Genomic DNA, 17,232 nt, shown 5'->3' with positions numbered 1-17,232 from the left:
ACCCAAAGGAGTTCGGGATCACTAACTCTTACTTGGATTAAAATCTTATGTTAATTTGTAGGCTTAGAAAATGTATTGCAAACTAAACACAAGTCTCTCTGGAAACTGGAATATTTCATCCAAGGCAAACTACATAAGGAACCAACCACTTACTAGTACAGAATGCTATCAGCATAAATAATGTTCACTGATTCTAACAGCCTAACAGAAGAGAAGAAGAGAAAGAGGGAGAAAAAGAGGACCTCGAAATAGGATGTTCTGGTAAGAAGTAATCCAAGGCAAGGTGTCAAAAGTCCTGGATTTTTGTTTCTTTCTGACTGACTCATTATGAGCCCTCTGACCAAGTGCATCCACTCTCTAAGCTTCATATTTAAAATAAGCTGTTAGAAACAAGATCTCTAGCTTTAGTGTACCTCATAAATACAGTACCCAACAGGTATAATCTTACCTTTGATTATTAGAAGCTGATGATTCAGATATCTAATTTGATGCTCACTTTCATTTAACTTTTCAACTAAATTGTCTAGTTGTCTCTCTTTTGCTTTGTTAAGAACCTGAAGTTGGATAATCTGCATATTTTCTGCAGAATCTGCATTAAAATTAAAGATAATTTATTAGATAAAAGCATACCCAAATGTAAATTTGTGGATACAACTCATTAGTATCATGAAATCAATTCAATGGATTTTGACTAGCATTTTTTTAAAAAAGACAGAATATATCAGAGTGTATCATACAGTATGAATGATTATTTTGTGAAATGTTTTAGTTATATATACTTATTTACACAGATTAATATAATACCCCATCACAGTACTTCTTACTGTGGTCACTGCCAGAAAAGTTCAAGTCACTGGTCTAGAGTATAACCCTGAGTCACTACCATTTTGGCTAATTAAAAACAAGCATATAACAATTACAATGGAACAGAGTTCAGTGCTCTCATAAAATTGAAAAAAAAATACATCAGCTTCTATAAAGCTATGTTTAAAGAAAATTTCTAGACATTCTTCTCAAAATATTTTATTTTAAACAGGAATGAGAATTATATCGTATTCACATTTATGCTAGCACATAACTGTTGCATTAATCAATGAACAGATTAATAAAGAATTTTGAGGTCTTCTTTCAGAAATGATTGAAGTCATTTTAGGGACCACTTAAAAATGACTGGGGGGAAAAGAGGAAAAATGATGTGTAGGAGAAGGACAGTGCTTCAACAAAATGACAAATATTTTTCTTCATTTTCTTCTAGAACAATGCTTCTACTTGCCAACAAACAATCTTCTTTCTTTAAAAAGAAATAAGGTTAAGACCAAAAGAAACCCGTGAAGACTGAAAACTTTGTTACAAATCAACTTAGAACAGGGCTAGTCCAGGAATGGGCGGTCTGCAGGCCACACCTCTCCCCAAAGTCATTTTTTTTTTTTAACTACCGTGGCTAAGAAGCTGTCATCACTAAATTCAGCACTACCTTGCCATTAAGTTATCTAATTAACTTCCAAATGTCAAATTTAGGCAAACGTGCAACTTACTTAAACAAAAAATAAATCGACTTGATAAAATTCAGATTGTTAAGAGAGTGACATAAGGTTATCTACACAGAAAGACCAGAAATACAAACGTAACTGAACACAGTAGAGAAAGAACAAATACCAAGATGTCAGGCCACTGCTGTGATGCTTATTTACTCAGCCTAAAACCAGTTATGCCACACATGCTGTCCACCTCCTCATCTCATTCCATGAAACCTCCTGAACAGAGAGAGGCGACTCCATATTTGCTGCTGACTCCTTTGGAGGAATTACGGCCTCCCGGTAACTATCTGCAGCCCACAGGGATGACAGAAACAGCACTCTGGAGTCAGGGCGTGCAGTCCAGTTTTCTCGGTGTAGCCCAAGAAACCTGGAACAGCCAATGACTTTCCCCCTGCTGCTTAAATGTGAAACAAACAACTTGCTGTCACACTCTAGAGTCACACTGGCTCTTCACATGCAAAATAACTAGAAGCTATTTCACGTGCCAGAGAGTATGACAATGAAAGTTAAACATACGAAATATTCATTCAGGTGAGTCACGGCGTAAGTTCTGGCTTTTGATTTTGGGTGTTTCATCTCCTCCAAACTCTCCGGTAACACTTTTCTCGTTCTCATATTTATACGTGCACTATATAAAGGGAATTTTTTTGGCAAATGCCACATGACTAAACCTGAGATAACTCTAGTTTAAATTCTGAAAATTAAGTACTTTATATCAGAGTTGCCTAATTATTATTTTAAAAGTCTAAAAATTAAAAGAAAAACTTAAGATGATAATGGCTGGCTTACTAAATTACATTCTTTTTTTTTTTTTTTAAGATTTTTGTTTATTTATTCGACAGAGATAGAGACAGCCAGCGAGAGAGGGAACACAAGCAGGGGGAGTGGGAGAGGAAGAAGCAGGCTCATAGCGGAGGAGCCTGATGTGGGGCTCGATCCCAGAACGCTGGGATCACGCCCTGAGCCGAAGGCAGACGCCCAACCGCTGTGCCACCCAGGCGCCCCTAAATTACATTTCTATGTAGTAATGAAAAATTTAAGATTGAAGAGAAAGCTCGATTTCATTTTCCAAATTAGACTTCAGTAAGAAAAACATGTATCTAATGAAAAGTCTTAACCAACTAGAACTGAAATATACAGTTGAGAAGAACTTCTATTAATGTTTTATTATGGTAAGTTTCAAATATATAAGGTAGAGAGAAGAGGGCAATGAACCCCATGAACCCATCACCCAGATTCAATAACTACAAACTCATGGCCAGTCTTGCTTTATCTATATCTCCACCTAACATTACCCCCAACAACGTATTATTTAAAGTAAATTCAAGACTTCATATCAGTTTATTCATAAATACTTCAGGATCTCTAATAATAACGGAACTTTAAAAAAAAAAAAACCAACCACAATCCCATTATCATACTTTAAGAAAAAAAATAACAATTTTTGAGTATGCCCAGTGTTCAAAACTCTCCAATTCTGTTATTAAGAAATAAATATAAGCTTGATACATACTTTCATTAGCTCCTAAAAATTGTTGTTGCAGGCTTTCAAATGTGTCGCTTCCTGCTATCTCCTGGCCTGGTGAGTCATTATTCTGGGCAGAAGACTGATAAGGTTTATATGTCACTTTATATGGTTCCAAAGCTTGACAACTGGGACCCTGTGATGTAACAAACTGCTATCAGAAGATGATAAATGAAACTGACAATCAGGATTTGGACTTTTCTTTGAAAATAATCTGAATTAGACACCTCAATATTGTTAGGAAATTTAATTGTGGCACAATTACAAACTTTATACATACATCTTTGCTTAAAAATACCATTTACAGTCATTTAACACTGTTAATTAAGTTTATAATATATAATTTATATATATTAATTAGATATATATATCTTAATTGTAGGTATATATATGTAAGATATATATAATCTTAACTGTACTTTTGGGCATATAATGGGGCAAATTCCATAAATAACACTCAAGAATTCCAATAAGATTGTTTATAAATATTTAAGAATGATTTGGGTGATGCCAACATCTTGGAAACATAAAAATGTACATATTCAATAACAAGAACATGTGGCACAATGCCTTATATATAATATTCAATAACATTTGTGGAATAATTAATATTCCATAGAGATAGAAAATGACCACCTTAAAAGGATCAAAAAGTCATCCTGTCATTGGGTGACACAGAATGGCTATTGGCAAAAAAAGCTACTGGCAAAATCAATGTCAAAGTCTAAGAAGTAGCCACCTATATCCTGAGGTCTTAGCTCATTAATAAACTCTCTCAGGGGGAAAAGAAAAAAAAAAAAACCACCCTGTTTCTTTCCTTAACATTCATCCTGTCTACTGCTGTATCATCTCAAAACAGGTAACAGCTTTGAAGTATTCAACCTAAAATTTGTTATAAGGTGATGAGCTAGAAAATCAAGGTAACTAAATGGTGTCATCTACATCGATTTACCACTTTAAAACTATATCAAGATACCTGAACATAGCTTCTCCCTGAAGCATGGTGAAATGGTAGAAGCCAGAAGCAGCAGTAAACGAGGACGGTTATTCTTTGGCAAACTTAACTTTTACCATCTAACTGTTTCTGTAAAGCCTCTATTTTAAAATTCTAAGATCACAATTTCATTAGATTGTAAACAGAAAACAGCATGACTAATTCAGCACGAGCCTGAATAAAAGCACTCTCAGGGATTTCTGTACTTAAAGCTTACCATTGCACTTATATACATTTTTTAAATACACGAATACACATACAAGCAAATGTGCACGCACACGCGCGCGCACACACACACACACACACACACACACACAAATTCCTGAAAGTCAAGTTCTTACGATACCTGGAAACGATTCCTTTGAGGATCTGATAATTTAATTACATGGGTTGGCTGACTATTAAATTCCTGCTTCTGACCATTGATATACGGCCTAAAGTTTTCAGGAAGGTGATATAAATCTGTCTGTTCATAATTACTTGGAGGACTATAGCCACTTCCACCTTCACCTCCACCTTCTTTGGGACGGTAGCCAAGATGCTGGTCGTCATTCTTACTTGGATTGTCTTCCCAGCCGTTGCTACTTTTCTCTCCAATATATACATCCCGAATCTCATTATAGTCCTAGTAGATAACAAGAGTAAAACAACGGCACTAAGATCTACTCCCACCCTCGCCAAAGTCATTACCCACTAGATACTTACATTTACACTTTGAGATTTAGGCAGCACTTGATGCTCACGCCAGGTCATCTCCAATTGCTCAGAGCGATGTAGTCTTGAGAAAAATCAATACTTTAGATTTAGAGCCCATCACTTATTTGGAAACAGGTATCACAAAGAACCCCAAGATTTTAACATGTCTTCCCTCTAACCTTAACCGAAAATTCTAAGAATTAGTCCATAATTTTACAACCGTGTCCATTATTGCCTACAGAGAATCAAAAGAAAAAGCATTATAGAATTGCAACATATGAGGGTAAGTGATTTCAGAGCCTTACTCGCCCTCTGTGCCATCCTCACTGCAGTCGGAATAGTGGAGCTCAGGGGAGGACAGGTCATCATCCAGCATATCGTGCGGCAGATCCGTGAGCAACTGCTGCAACTGAGACAGGAAAGTAGCATCACTATCACACTTACTGAAACACGAGATGCCAAACCAAAGTTGCCTTGCAACGAATGATTTTGACTTGAGAAGTCAAAGACGTTCCTAATTTCTCCATTTAATAAATGTTTGAAATTCCACACAAATTATGTTCAGGGGAATGCATAATATCAGGATTTAGACTAGAAGCCTTTTTTTTCTACAAATGTCTTAGATTTAAATACACTTAACATTACAATAGAATTTTAAACCTTCTTTATGGAAACACAGCAAGTCATGATAATGGTACAATCACCATATTTTGTTATCATGGGGCAGACTTGAGTCTCAGAATCCTGTTCTACAAGTAATCCGTCCTTGGGGACTTGACAATCAGACATCCCCCTGGGAATCCCAGCAGCCAGCTCTACTGCGCCCAGGTGGTGAGAACAGTAGTACCAGCAGCAGCAGCAGGTGGCCCAGAAGCTCTTAAAAGCTTTAATAATGTGATAGAAACCCCTTGGAGAGTGACTAATTAACAGACTACCATCTAATTCCAACCATGAAAAGATACATGATACTCGGCTCTGGTAACACTGCTGGGTAAAAAGGGAGCTTTAAGATTGTTTACTACAGAGCACACTCTTAAAAGCGTAACTCCAAACCTGATATAAAAGCATTTGACTTCACTCTCCAGTTTTTTTCTAGATAAATCAGATCTTTAGCATTCTGCCTATAAAAACTAGATAAATTCATTTATTGTTTCAAGATAAACAGTGATTAAGAGATGAATGAATTGTCTAGTTTGTTGAATTTCAATATCTGTAAATGTCTTTCTTCAATTCCCAATATATGTTCTTAAAATTTATAGCAATCAGAAGATTCAAATATTATATTATTAAACAGATGAGGGCTGCTTATGACTTCTCTTTAAAATTAGGCACCAATTAACAAGTTGACTGAGTCCTCCACAGTACATAAATGAATCCCATAAAATTATGCAATGAGTGAATTTTATTTTATTTTTTTTAAAGATTGTATTTATTTATTTGTCAGAGAGAGAGAGAGCACAAGCAGGGGGAGCAGCAGGCAGAGGGAGAGAAAGGCTCCCTGCTAAGCAAGGAGCCCCAATGCAGAACTCGATCCTGGGATCATGACCTGAGCCAAAGGCAGACGCTTAACAAACTGAGCCACCCAGGCATCCCACAATGAGTGAATTTTAAAGATATTAAATACTCTGTAAAACCTTGGGGAAGAAAACGAGATGCTCCTTGATCTATGGCTTAGTCTATGGCAAGTTGTTTTTACCCATTTTAGGAGAAATGAAATGTAGCTATAAAATATATCTGAGTATTACATTTATAATCAAAAACCTTCTGAAAGAAAATATATATGTGAAAAGTTAAGTGAAAATATTATGGGGGCACATGGGTGGCTCAGTCAGTTAAAGGCCCAACTCCCGATCTGAGCTCAGGTCTTGATCTCAGGGTCATGCATTCAAGCCGTGAGTTGGGCTCCACAGTGGGCATGGAGCCCACTTTAAAATATATATATATTATAAGAAAGTTCTCAAAGGAATGCTCCAATTGTTAACTGGGTTTTGGAGATGTCAAATTTGGGAATGCAAATGGGGTATATGAAGAGGAAAGGGGGATACTTCCTTCATCCCACATATAGTTCTAATATTCACTGTATTTTTTTTTTAGTTTTCTCAATCCATTGTTCTTTAAAAATGAAACAAGAGAAAAATATTCTATTTCAATGAAAAGTTAGCTTCACCTCGAAATTTATTTGATATTAATATTGATAACCAAGACCTTGATTTATTGGCCACCTGCTCATGCTGGGTAATTGAAAAACCATTCTGAGAATTAGCCATATCAGAGTTGACCCAAAGATATAAAGAATAAGAAACACAAAAGAATCACTAAAAGCTAAACAGAACACATTGACATACTAGGATACTACACGTGTGTCTCAAGTGAAAGGTAGCAAAGTGATTGGACTTTCACTAAGTAAAAAACATACATGAGGTCTTTTAAAAATAGTCCAACCCGCTTTGTCTATAATTATGCATCACTCCTTTAAGGAAAAAGACTACCGCCACATATTACACAGAGGAAAATAACAAAATAAATCTCTTATACTTACATCAAGTAAGGACTCGTGTACAGAAAGAATATTCTCTTCTAAACCTTCAGTGAGGTTCACGTACATAGCCTTATAATTAAGGGAAACCTTGACAGGGACATCTGAACAATACATTTTTTCCTCTCACCTAGAAAAAGCTATAAAATAAGCAGTTCTTCTAGTTTTCTCTGTGACACCACAAAATTAACAAAATTGGCACCCACAGAGGAAAATTAGTTTGAGCATAAACTAAGTTCATCAAAATGCTTCTGGATCTACAGATGAACTTATCAACTGGCAAAATCATCCCTATGGTATTTAGTTTCTTATAAAATATTTTACATATATGCTAACATTTTGAAAGCATTTAATGCACCTTCAAAAAATTTCTCCATGAAGTTCTTTGGCATAGTTGGGCCATATTCCGTGGCTCCCATAACTCTCAGGACAGAGAGAAGCTAAATGAGGTGAGTCCTCCTAATAAGGCCATTCAGTAAAAAAATCCCACCCCCAAAGCTTCCACTCCTAGGATCAAAGTGTACCCTTCTCATATACACTGTCAAACAGATTTTGCTTTCAGTCATTGAACCTTGTGCCATAAAACACAGAATTATCAGATCAACTGAGCATGTTACCAAGTAGAGAATTTTATAAACTATAAATTTTCCTTGTTAAAGATCCACCTAGCTACGAAATAGATTCAAAGGCAAAGAGAACAATCTTTATAAATGACAATATTTAATTCCACTCATTACTTTCAAATTCATCGAACTGCTTTTTGGTCACAAATGCAATCTTTTCAGTGGGATGTTATTGTGAGTCAACTGAGTTTAATAATTAAACAGATACCTTCCCTAGGAAAAAGATCATTTGCCACTGCTAAGGCTTCTACTGAAATGCATTCTAAACCATTCCATAAACTCCTCTACCTTTACTACTTCACAGGTTTCTTCCCTAAAAAGAAAAAACTGAGGGCATTTTACTCAAAGAACTTCAACAGCGAAACACCTTGCAGTAGCCCATGCAAAACACCCAAAACCCTATGTTTATGGGGAATGTAAAACAAAGAACATGTAAATCTTTTGTTAAGGTTATCAACTTAAATTAACTAAACAGATTGTCTTCGGAGTCTATGATCTTCAATATTCATGAAAGCAAGAGTTCTCAGATTACAAACCGTATATCTTCTCCCCAGAGAAAAGTAGCAAATGGAGGAGCCAGCGTTCATATGGCTTTTGAACAGGTTACCTCATAATTATACTGAAAAGATTCTGATATTTTAAAATATAAATTATTAAATAATGCTTTCATGGATATACACCAAACACAATCTTCATTTTAACCTAAGAGCCAAGTTAAAAACCTCCTTGAAAAGGCTCAGTATGGGAACGATAAAGAGCCAAATAACTTGGCAGCCAGAGCTTTAGCTTATGAATTACATTATATGCAGAATTTTTTTAAAAATCCATTAAACTGAATTTTAGGTTAGTGGGGAAGATTGTGTCTAGATTGCCACATATCTAAAAAAGAAATATGGCAGCATTTGTTAGACAAATATCAGCTGCCCGACAAATGACACAGAACTTTAGGCCTGGAAGAACAGTGGAGCTCCTCCAAGGCAAATCTCTCCTTCTAAAAGGGAGCAAACCAAGGCCCAGAGAAGGTGAGGGACATGCCCAGGAAAGCGAGAGTTACAGCCCCAGAGCCAGCAGCAGAACCTGAATCTCTCCATTCTCACTCCAATTTTCTTCTACATGACATTTCGTTAGTCATTGGAAGACACTTCTACCTGTTGTGTACAATCAAGCTACAGCCTGCCAGAGCAATGTTTTTGTTCCCATCGTGACAGTCCCTGAAAAACACCTGTATGTTATGAGAAACATTCAAAGGTACAATCCCGATAAAGTATAAGAAATGGCTAAAGAAAAACCTCAACCATATGAATACTTAACCATTTCTTTCTTTTTCTCCAATGATGACAAGAAAATGCCACTAAATAAGTCAAATAATATAAAATGTAAACAAATACTAGCTTCATAACTCCCTCTAGTGGGGACAAAATGTCAAAATCTTTCTATAATTACATCAAACAAGGCAATTAAAAAGTAGAAGAAAGGCTATGCAATGGAAACCCTACCTCTTTAAAATACAGGATTTCAAGTTCTAATGAGTTTTACTATTCTATTAGAGAAGCACCGATATAAAAACCAAATGGACACAAATCAGCACGGCCAGGTGTGAGCTTCTCTCTGCCATCTGCTACTTAAACCACCTACTTCTCTACTCAAGATCAGTTTCCAGGCTTCAAATTGATCATTACTAAGTGAACCATCATCAGCAAGTACTATCCTGACAGCACAGATTACTAGTACTTCTGCTCCAAAATGCATACGTACATACAGAGAAGCAAGCAATAATCACAGCACTGTTTCTGGGGACACTGCAGAAAAGTACATGTATACTCCAGCAAACTGGGAGATCCCAAATGACAATCTACCTTTTTTTTGTTTTGTTTTAAGATTTTATTTATTTATGTGACAGAGAGACAGCCAGCGAGAGAGGGAACACAGCAGGGGGAGTGGGAGAGGAAGAAGCAGGCTCCCAGCGGAGGAGCCCGATGTGGGGCTCGATCCCGGAACGCCGGGATCACGCCCTGAGCCGAAGGCAGCCGCCTAACGACTGCGCTACCCAGGCACCCCGCAAATGACAATCTACCTTAAGCTGTGGGTTCACCAATAACTTTGGAGCTTGTAACCACTCCTACCACAACAATAACAACAACTATAAGTCTGTAACATACATGAAATCACAAAGCACACTGACTTAAGTGAAAAGTATTTTGAAAAATCACATTGTTATGTTACGAACGAGTTAATAAAAGAACTTCTGAATTCCTCTTCTCTAGGCCAGCTTTCCAAGTAAAAGGTTTGCCTAGAATACTTTGGGTGAGGTCTACTGTGTAGCGAAGACAACTATAACCATAAATCTCAAATGGTACAGCAAGAAAGTAGTGTGCTCCAGTAAGTCGTGAGAAATAGGAGTGACATGAATACTAAGTGATGTGACAGCATATCTCCATGGTATCATCACCCTCACTCATCTGCACCCTAATTTGCCCTGTTAACTGTGTAAAAGATGGGGTTTTGGGTGAAACACTGGGTGAGGCTGTGGGTTATACACTTCTCTGCTCTGTCTTGGCCCACAGTGGCTGAACTTTTACCATTAGACCATTTAGAACTGAGGAAATTTAGAAATGATTATATTGCCTGACTTTTCTGCAAAACTCTTATAGATTTTTTTCAAAATATGAGTCTAATCACGTGATTTGAGATTCCACTGGTCTAAATGTCCTCTGAATATTTAATTGCTTTGCTAAATGAAGTGACTATTTCCTTTTCTGAATATTAAATGCACTTTCTCCCCTCGCTCTTCAATGCAAACAATGGAGGGAACAGAAATAGAAAAGGCAAGATCATAATTATAGAGCTGCTATTGGGACGGCATGGAACTTGGAACTTGACTGTGACTTATTCACTGACTTAGGGGCAAGTGTGGACAAAATCCCAACTGACCCCAAAGCAGCAAAATTAAACTCAGCAACTGGACATTCATACCAGAAGGTCAAAATCAGGATTACTCTGCCATTTTGAGAGAGGGGATCTCACAGATCCTTAGCAGGGTGGACCGTGAGCAGATATGGCCTGCTTGGCCCTACGGTACATCCTCAGGGATACAGACATTCCTCCTACATAAGTGAATGAATACCAAGTGCTTCACTAAGTAGAGAAAGCAATATGCATTAGCCTGCTACTAATACTTATAATCCAGCTGTCAATCCCAAAGTTACAAACCAGGGAGCAGAAAAAGACCACTCTTTTCTTTACCACCCAAGGCTGTGAAATGTTCTGCTATGATAGGGTCAGACAGCCTGAAGAGGTTGAAATGGCCTCTGGATATGCAAACAAATTTAGGTTTGATTAGCCAATTTAGTGACAAAATATACATAAGCTGAATTTTATGAATAATCCTGAAATTTTGTTGGTGAAAATCTGAAACCCTCTAGCCTCTGATCTCACGTCTTCTCTTGAAGCAATTAAAGAAAAAAAGGCAAAAAACACTTTTTATTAACACAAAACATAATCATCATGTCAGAGTCAAGTTGGTTATATATTCTCTTCTTCCACTCTGCTAGAAACACTCATTCTTAGGTATTTCACTTCTTAAGAGCTCCTTTCCTTCTGGAAATTCCCTATTCTAGCTTGTAACGTATCAAGAAGTGATCCCTAGGGCTATATTCTATATACCTAGAATTAATTCCCTCTTTAACTAATGTCCCCCTTAAAACTTTCACCACACAATACATCTCTAATTAGTTCCCCCTAATACCCTACCCATCTAATATCTTTTCCAATGAAAAGTCACCTGTCAAATTATTTTTTCTTCTTCTTTAAAGTCTACTATAATTACTTAAACTGATCCCCTCAGGAATCCCAGTAGCAAAATTCCAGCAAACTATCCAAAGCCATCGGGGTCATGAAGACCTCATGCTGTGAGTTCACAAAGTAACAGAAAATCCTCACCCCCATCCTTGCCACAATTGCTGTGAAGGACCCTGTCAAAATCCGGAAACCCTGGTCAGGGTCACAGACACCAATGCCCTCAGCGACCTGGCAGAGAATTGACAAGAGCGAAGCTGGCAAGTCCACGTGAATAAGCCCATGTCGGTGTGAGAGGACCGTGGCCAGCTGGGAAGGGACAGCCACTGCTCAGATCCAGCCTGCCTGCTGCCATGTGCACATGTGGCCAGGGCTCAGGACATTTCAAGACAAGCCAGAAACTCTGGCTTGTTACATGAAATTTTCCAGTCTTTAAATATAGATTGAACTTTTAAAAACACTGCACAACCAAACAAGACAAAATGTCTATGGACAAAAGTCCACCGAGCTGCCAGTTTTCTAGCTCTACCCAAACTCTACAGCCAGCTACATGGGCAACTGACCCTATTCCTTGCTTCATGTTGATACTAATAGTCTACAGTAACAATTAAAAAGGATTGTTTTATATATTAGAAAATGGATCATATAAAGCATAGTCTCAGTACAAGAGAAGCCTATCATCCTAGGCAACCAAGAAATCTGACTCAAACTAAAAACAATCCTAATGAATTGACTTTCACCAACTGCTACTACTATTATTGCCCCATTTACTGAACGTTACTCTCGGCCAGGAATTCCATTTAACTCATCTATGTATCTGAAATATAATCTTCTCTTCTTACTCCTTTTCTCCTTTATTCACCACACAGCCTACAGTAAGATTTTTAAAACATGATCAGATATCACTTCCCTGCTTAAAATCCTACTGACTTCCCATTGCTCCTGGAATAAAATACAAACACCTTACCATGACATACAATGATTTGGCCCTAGCCCACCTTTTCGCACTGTCTCTACACTCACCCCGTAGTTACACAATCCTCACACCACAGCCTGCACAGGCTGGTCTGCAGATATACAGGGTCTCTTCCCAACTTGTGTGCTTTACACTCGTTGCATGTCTCTGCCTAGAATATTCTTCCTCGGGCTTCCGCATGGCTGTTCCTTTTCATGAGTCAAGTCCCAGCTCAGGCATTTCCTCCTCCAAAAGGCCCTCCCTCACCAGTCGCCTACCTGTTGCTTTAATTTCACTCTACTTTGTTTCCTTAGCACTTACCAGAGCTAAATTATCACCCACTCGAATTATTTTGTTCATTTGTTTACTTGCTTATTGTCTGCCTCCATAAGGATGTAAGCTACCTGAAGCAAAGAACCTTGCTGGACTTGTTCAAGGCAAAGTTCCAGGCACCTAGAAACTAGGTCTCTGCCTCCAAAGCCAACCACTACCTCCTAAATGAAAATATCTTAAAGAATCGAACCATTTACTGTGTTTTACTCTTATCTCAAAAAAGGAAGCATTCCACTCAACCACCTTTCAAAAGTTCAAATACCGATCAGGTTTTAGGGGGTGACAAAAAAAATTATAAATTCCTTCAAAATGACACAAGATGATCATTTTGATCAGGAAATAAAACTTTAAGACTGGGTTTAGAGTCTTTTCTCTGAGGACCTTACCTCTTTCTCCCTTTCATAGTCTTCTTTGTCATACTCTTCGTCTTCATTTTGTGTCTGCAGTGCCACACTGCCAAAATCTAATGACATGGTGTTCCTGTGGAAAGACAAAGACGCTTGGTTTCTAAATCTCCCGTAAAATCTCCCCAGATCAAACTACACAAGAGATGCCACACACAAAAAAAGACAACAGCGGCCAGGGAAAAGATATATGTAACTCATGCACGACAAATGGTTAGTATTCCAAATATAAAGACTATGCTTACAAATTAACTGTGATTCACAGAAAAGAGCTGTATGACAGTAACTCATAGAAAAGGAAAATGCAGGGGCACCTGGGTGGCACAGCGGTTAAGCGTCTGCCTTCGGCTCAGGGCGTGATCCAGCGTTATGGGATCGAGCCCCACATCAGGCTCCTCTTCTGTGAGCCTGCTTCTTCCTCTCCCACTCCCCCTGCTTGTGTTCCCTCTCTCGCTGGCTGTCTCTCTCTCTGTTGAATAAATAAATTTAAAAAAAAAAAAAAAAAAGGAAAATGCGGGGCACCTGGGTGGCTCAGCCAGTTAAGTGTCTGCCTTGGGTCCTCTGGGCTCCCTGCTCACCCCACCCCATGCTCTCTTACTAGCTCTCTCTCTCAAATAAATAAAGTCTTAAAAAAAGAGAGAGAGAAAGAAGAAAAGAAAAATGCAAAAAGCTAATAAATCTGTGACTAGACCTTTCTCATGGTCTGGAACATATAACTTAAAACAGCAAGATTTTTGTTAACACACAAAAAATAAAATAATAACCTAGAAATATGCCAAAACAGAAATTTTAAGAATATGCTCAAAGTTTACTAATCTGGTTTATTGGATATGGTAAATGTAGTATCCTCCACAATTTGCTTCATCCTTTGAGTATCACAAATCCAAATGTCATGTTTTACAAAAAGAGAGCCACTAAATGCCAAGTTCACGATCGCCACCCGAAAACCTTTAAGATCTGGTAAACTCTGTGGGGCACACGACAAAAATATCAGTGTTAACTGTCCCACTCTTTAGCTTGATAAAATCAGGTTCTAGCAAAAAATACTCAGGAAAACCAGAAGTGAAGAGTGTGAAGCTGTACCATGTAGAGTTCCAATTCCAAAAGCAACAGCAAACGTTCTCTGCAGAATGGTTACTGCTGTGGCAGAAGCAGCAGCAGCAGCAGGAGGTGGGTTTTCAAGTACTGACAGTCAAAAGCCTGCTGATGATTTGAATTATACTTAGGAATCCACGCTCCACGGAGACTACCCAGAATTTCAAAGGTCCAAACAATTCCAACAAAAAAGTAGGCAGGCGTCATCAATTACCCAGCCTAATACTGCCTTCCATTCACTCCACTCTTCTGCATGCCAGGGAAATGCACTTTGATGTGAGCCTGGGCCACAACTCATTCACTGCACCTTTCAGGCTCTAGAATGTCATTAAATTGGAAGTGAATTAAGCAGCATAGGCCCAGGAATCCAAATACACTTTACCATGAAGAACTTAGCTCTTTCATGGTAACAGTTGAGAACTATGATGACAAACTTTTATGTAAGCCAATAGCTCAAAAGCAAAAGACATTCTACTTCATCAGACCTACACGTGTGCCTTTGATTGTATGACACCATTCCATTTGTACCACTAAGAAAAAGATGCGGCCAATTAAATTATGACACATCATTAATTTTAAACTGCAGCCTGGCTTTGTAGATATTAAAATTTGAAAAGAAAATGAGCACTTTGGAATAAGTGAAATATGGCATTACAGCCTAACACAAATATGAATTTTAATGCTGAAAATCCCCAAACATCAAGTTTTTGTTTGCTTTTCAAGGACTGAATTATGATTCTTGTCCAAACTGTAATTTGCACTCCACCTTCTTTATCCCTCCCTCCCTGGTTGCTACACCCAGCTCATCCCTTTCAACTCATCAACTCAAACCCCTTCCATCAACAAACTCTTCCAGCTTCTGTTTCTTAGACCAGACTTGCTCCTTTCTATTTTTGTGACAGAGCTAAAAGGAGGAAGGAAAATGTGCACTTTTTCACTAAGAGGGAAAATACATAAGTTTAGGGAATCTAAACCTTGTCTCCGTCCAACAGCTATAAGAACTTTCTTGTACACCTGCATAAGTTAGAAACCTGTTACGAGCCTATAATATAGCTGAAATGGTAAGCGAAAAACACTCACACAAGCCCATGTCTCTAGGGTTTTTTCATTACTGCAAGTGAACATCAAATCTACAGAATTCAACAGATAATGAAAATATTAGTCCATTTAAATCCTGGCTCCTTAAAAGAAATTAGATTAAGTTGGACCTTAAGGACATCCCTGAATTCTCCGGGCCAAAATCATCTTTCCTGCTTCTGGTATTTACAATATTCTCTACCTCTTCCTGTATTTTATAGTTAAAGCCAGAATACGGATTTGGGTTGATTTCTCCTGTATTAGGTAAAAGAAAGGAGAGGTTTTTTTTTTCCAATCCTTCACAATTATGCCATCAATTCCTGTTGATTATTGAAAAAGAACATCAAGATTTACAACAGCCTATTGCTAAATACAGCTGTTTTAAATAAAGAGCTACTTTTTGCTCAGAGAATAGTGAATTCTTCAAGGTATTTTCATTTTTAAATGAAGAGAATGTAAAAGACCAAAGCGTATCTCTTTTGAACGGCTTTTTAATCCAAACTACGTCATTAAAGAAATCTGCAAATATCTGAAAAGACCAAAATCTCTCTAGACTAGGGAAGAAAAGATACAAATAAGTTTTCTTTCCCAAAAGTGCAAACTACTGAAGACCTTAAGAAACATTTAGGCAGAAAGAGAAATCTGATAAACTTACTATGGATAAATAGATAATTAGTATTTTAACTGAAATTTAAAATAAAAGCCAATGCTTTTCCTCAACTTATTAATCACTACTAATTACCACTGTTATCAGAGACTTTAATATTCAGAACAATAAAAGAGACTGCTTTGAAGAAAAAATAAATAGTAAGGTAGTAAACCCAGTAGCCATAAAGGAAAAACTTGACAGAAACTTAACCACAAAAAATAAAAATCTTTATATGGCTAAAGACATCACTGACAAGTCAAATATTACATATAAAAAAGATACACTAACAAAGTCCAAAGATAAAATAACGCATAAGAAAAATATTTGCAAAACACATGACAAAATCCCAATATACAACTTGCAAAAAGAAGTGAGGAAAGACAACCGAATTTAAAATGGGCAACCGACATGACAATTCATTTAAAAAAAGAAGTGTTCATGAAGAATTCGGTGTCATTTAAACACTGAAATGATTTTCAACCACTAAAAAAAAAAAGTTAACACCTAGTGGTGGCTATTTTGTAGGAACGAGATATCCTCATGAATTGCTGCTGAAATGTATGAACTGCAAAAAACCATCCTGAAAACTACCATATGAATATACTGAAAAAGAACGCTTGTCCTAGTAAAACTATTTTTTAATAAATTTGGTGATACTATAGTACTAATAGAAATAATGACATATTTCTATATTTACTGACTGATTATTAAACAATCAAGATGCCGAATAAGTGTACTGTATTTTTTTTAATAGTTAATACTTTCTTCCCAGATAAATTTTTCTGAACCTATTAATAAAGACTATGTGGGTTTTGGGGATTTGTTGTTGTTGTTAACACTCAGATCAGAAAGGCTGTCTCAGTACTCATTTTGTAGTTACTGGTTATGTTTTCTTTGCCCTCCTTGCAATGAGAAGGAAAACCAAAGAGTGTTTAGTTGGACAAAATATCAAAAACCAAAAGCACTGTTTTTGTCTCATCCAAAAACCTATAAGCTCTCTGAAGGCAGAATT

At 37.3% G+C, this 17,232-nt stretch overlaps 1 protein-coding gene across 1 annotated transcript in view; it reads right to left on the bottom strand.

Moving 5' to 3' along the window:
- Positions 1-17,232, bottom strand: part of CEP152 (centrosomal protein 152) — a 91,362-nt gene that overhangs the window by 71,927 nt on the left and 2,203 nt on the right. The window contains exons 2-7 of the mRNA XM_008705934.2: positions 13,382-13,475; positions 5,059-5,162; positions 4,763-4,835; positions 4,404-4,682; positions 3,052-3,199; positions 449-589 (exon numbers count right to left, since the gene is read on the bottom strand). Coding sequence (XP_008704156.2) covers positions 449-589; positions 3,052-3,199; positions 4,404-4,682; positions 4,763-4,835; positions 5,059-5,162; positions 13,382-13,468 — 832 coding nt within the window. The 5' untranslated portion in view covers positions 13,469-13,475. The remainder of the gene's footprint in view (positions 1-448; positions 590-3,051; positions 3,200-4,403; positions 4,683-4,762; positions 4,836-5,058; positions 5,163-13,381; positions 13,476-17,232) is intronic.

Source organism: Ursus maritimus, unplaced genomic scaffold (genome assembly GCF_017311325.1).
Source record: "Ursus maritimus isolate PB19 unplaced genomic scaffold, ASM1731132v1 scaffold_35, whole genome shotgun sequence".
In the NCBI taxonomy this organism is placed as follows: Eukaryota; Metazoa; Chordata; class Mammalia; order Carnivora; family Ursidae; genus Ursus; species Ursus maritimus.
This window is presented reverse-complemented; position numbering and strand designations above follow the sequence as displayed.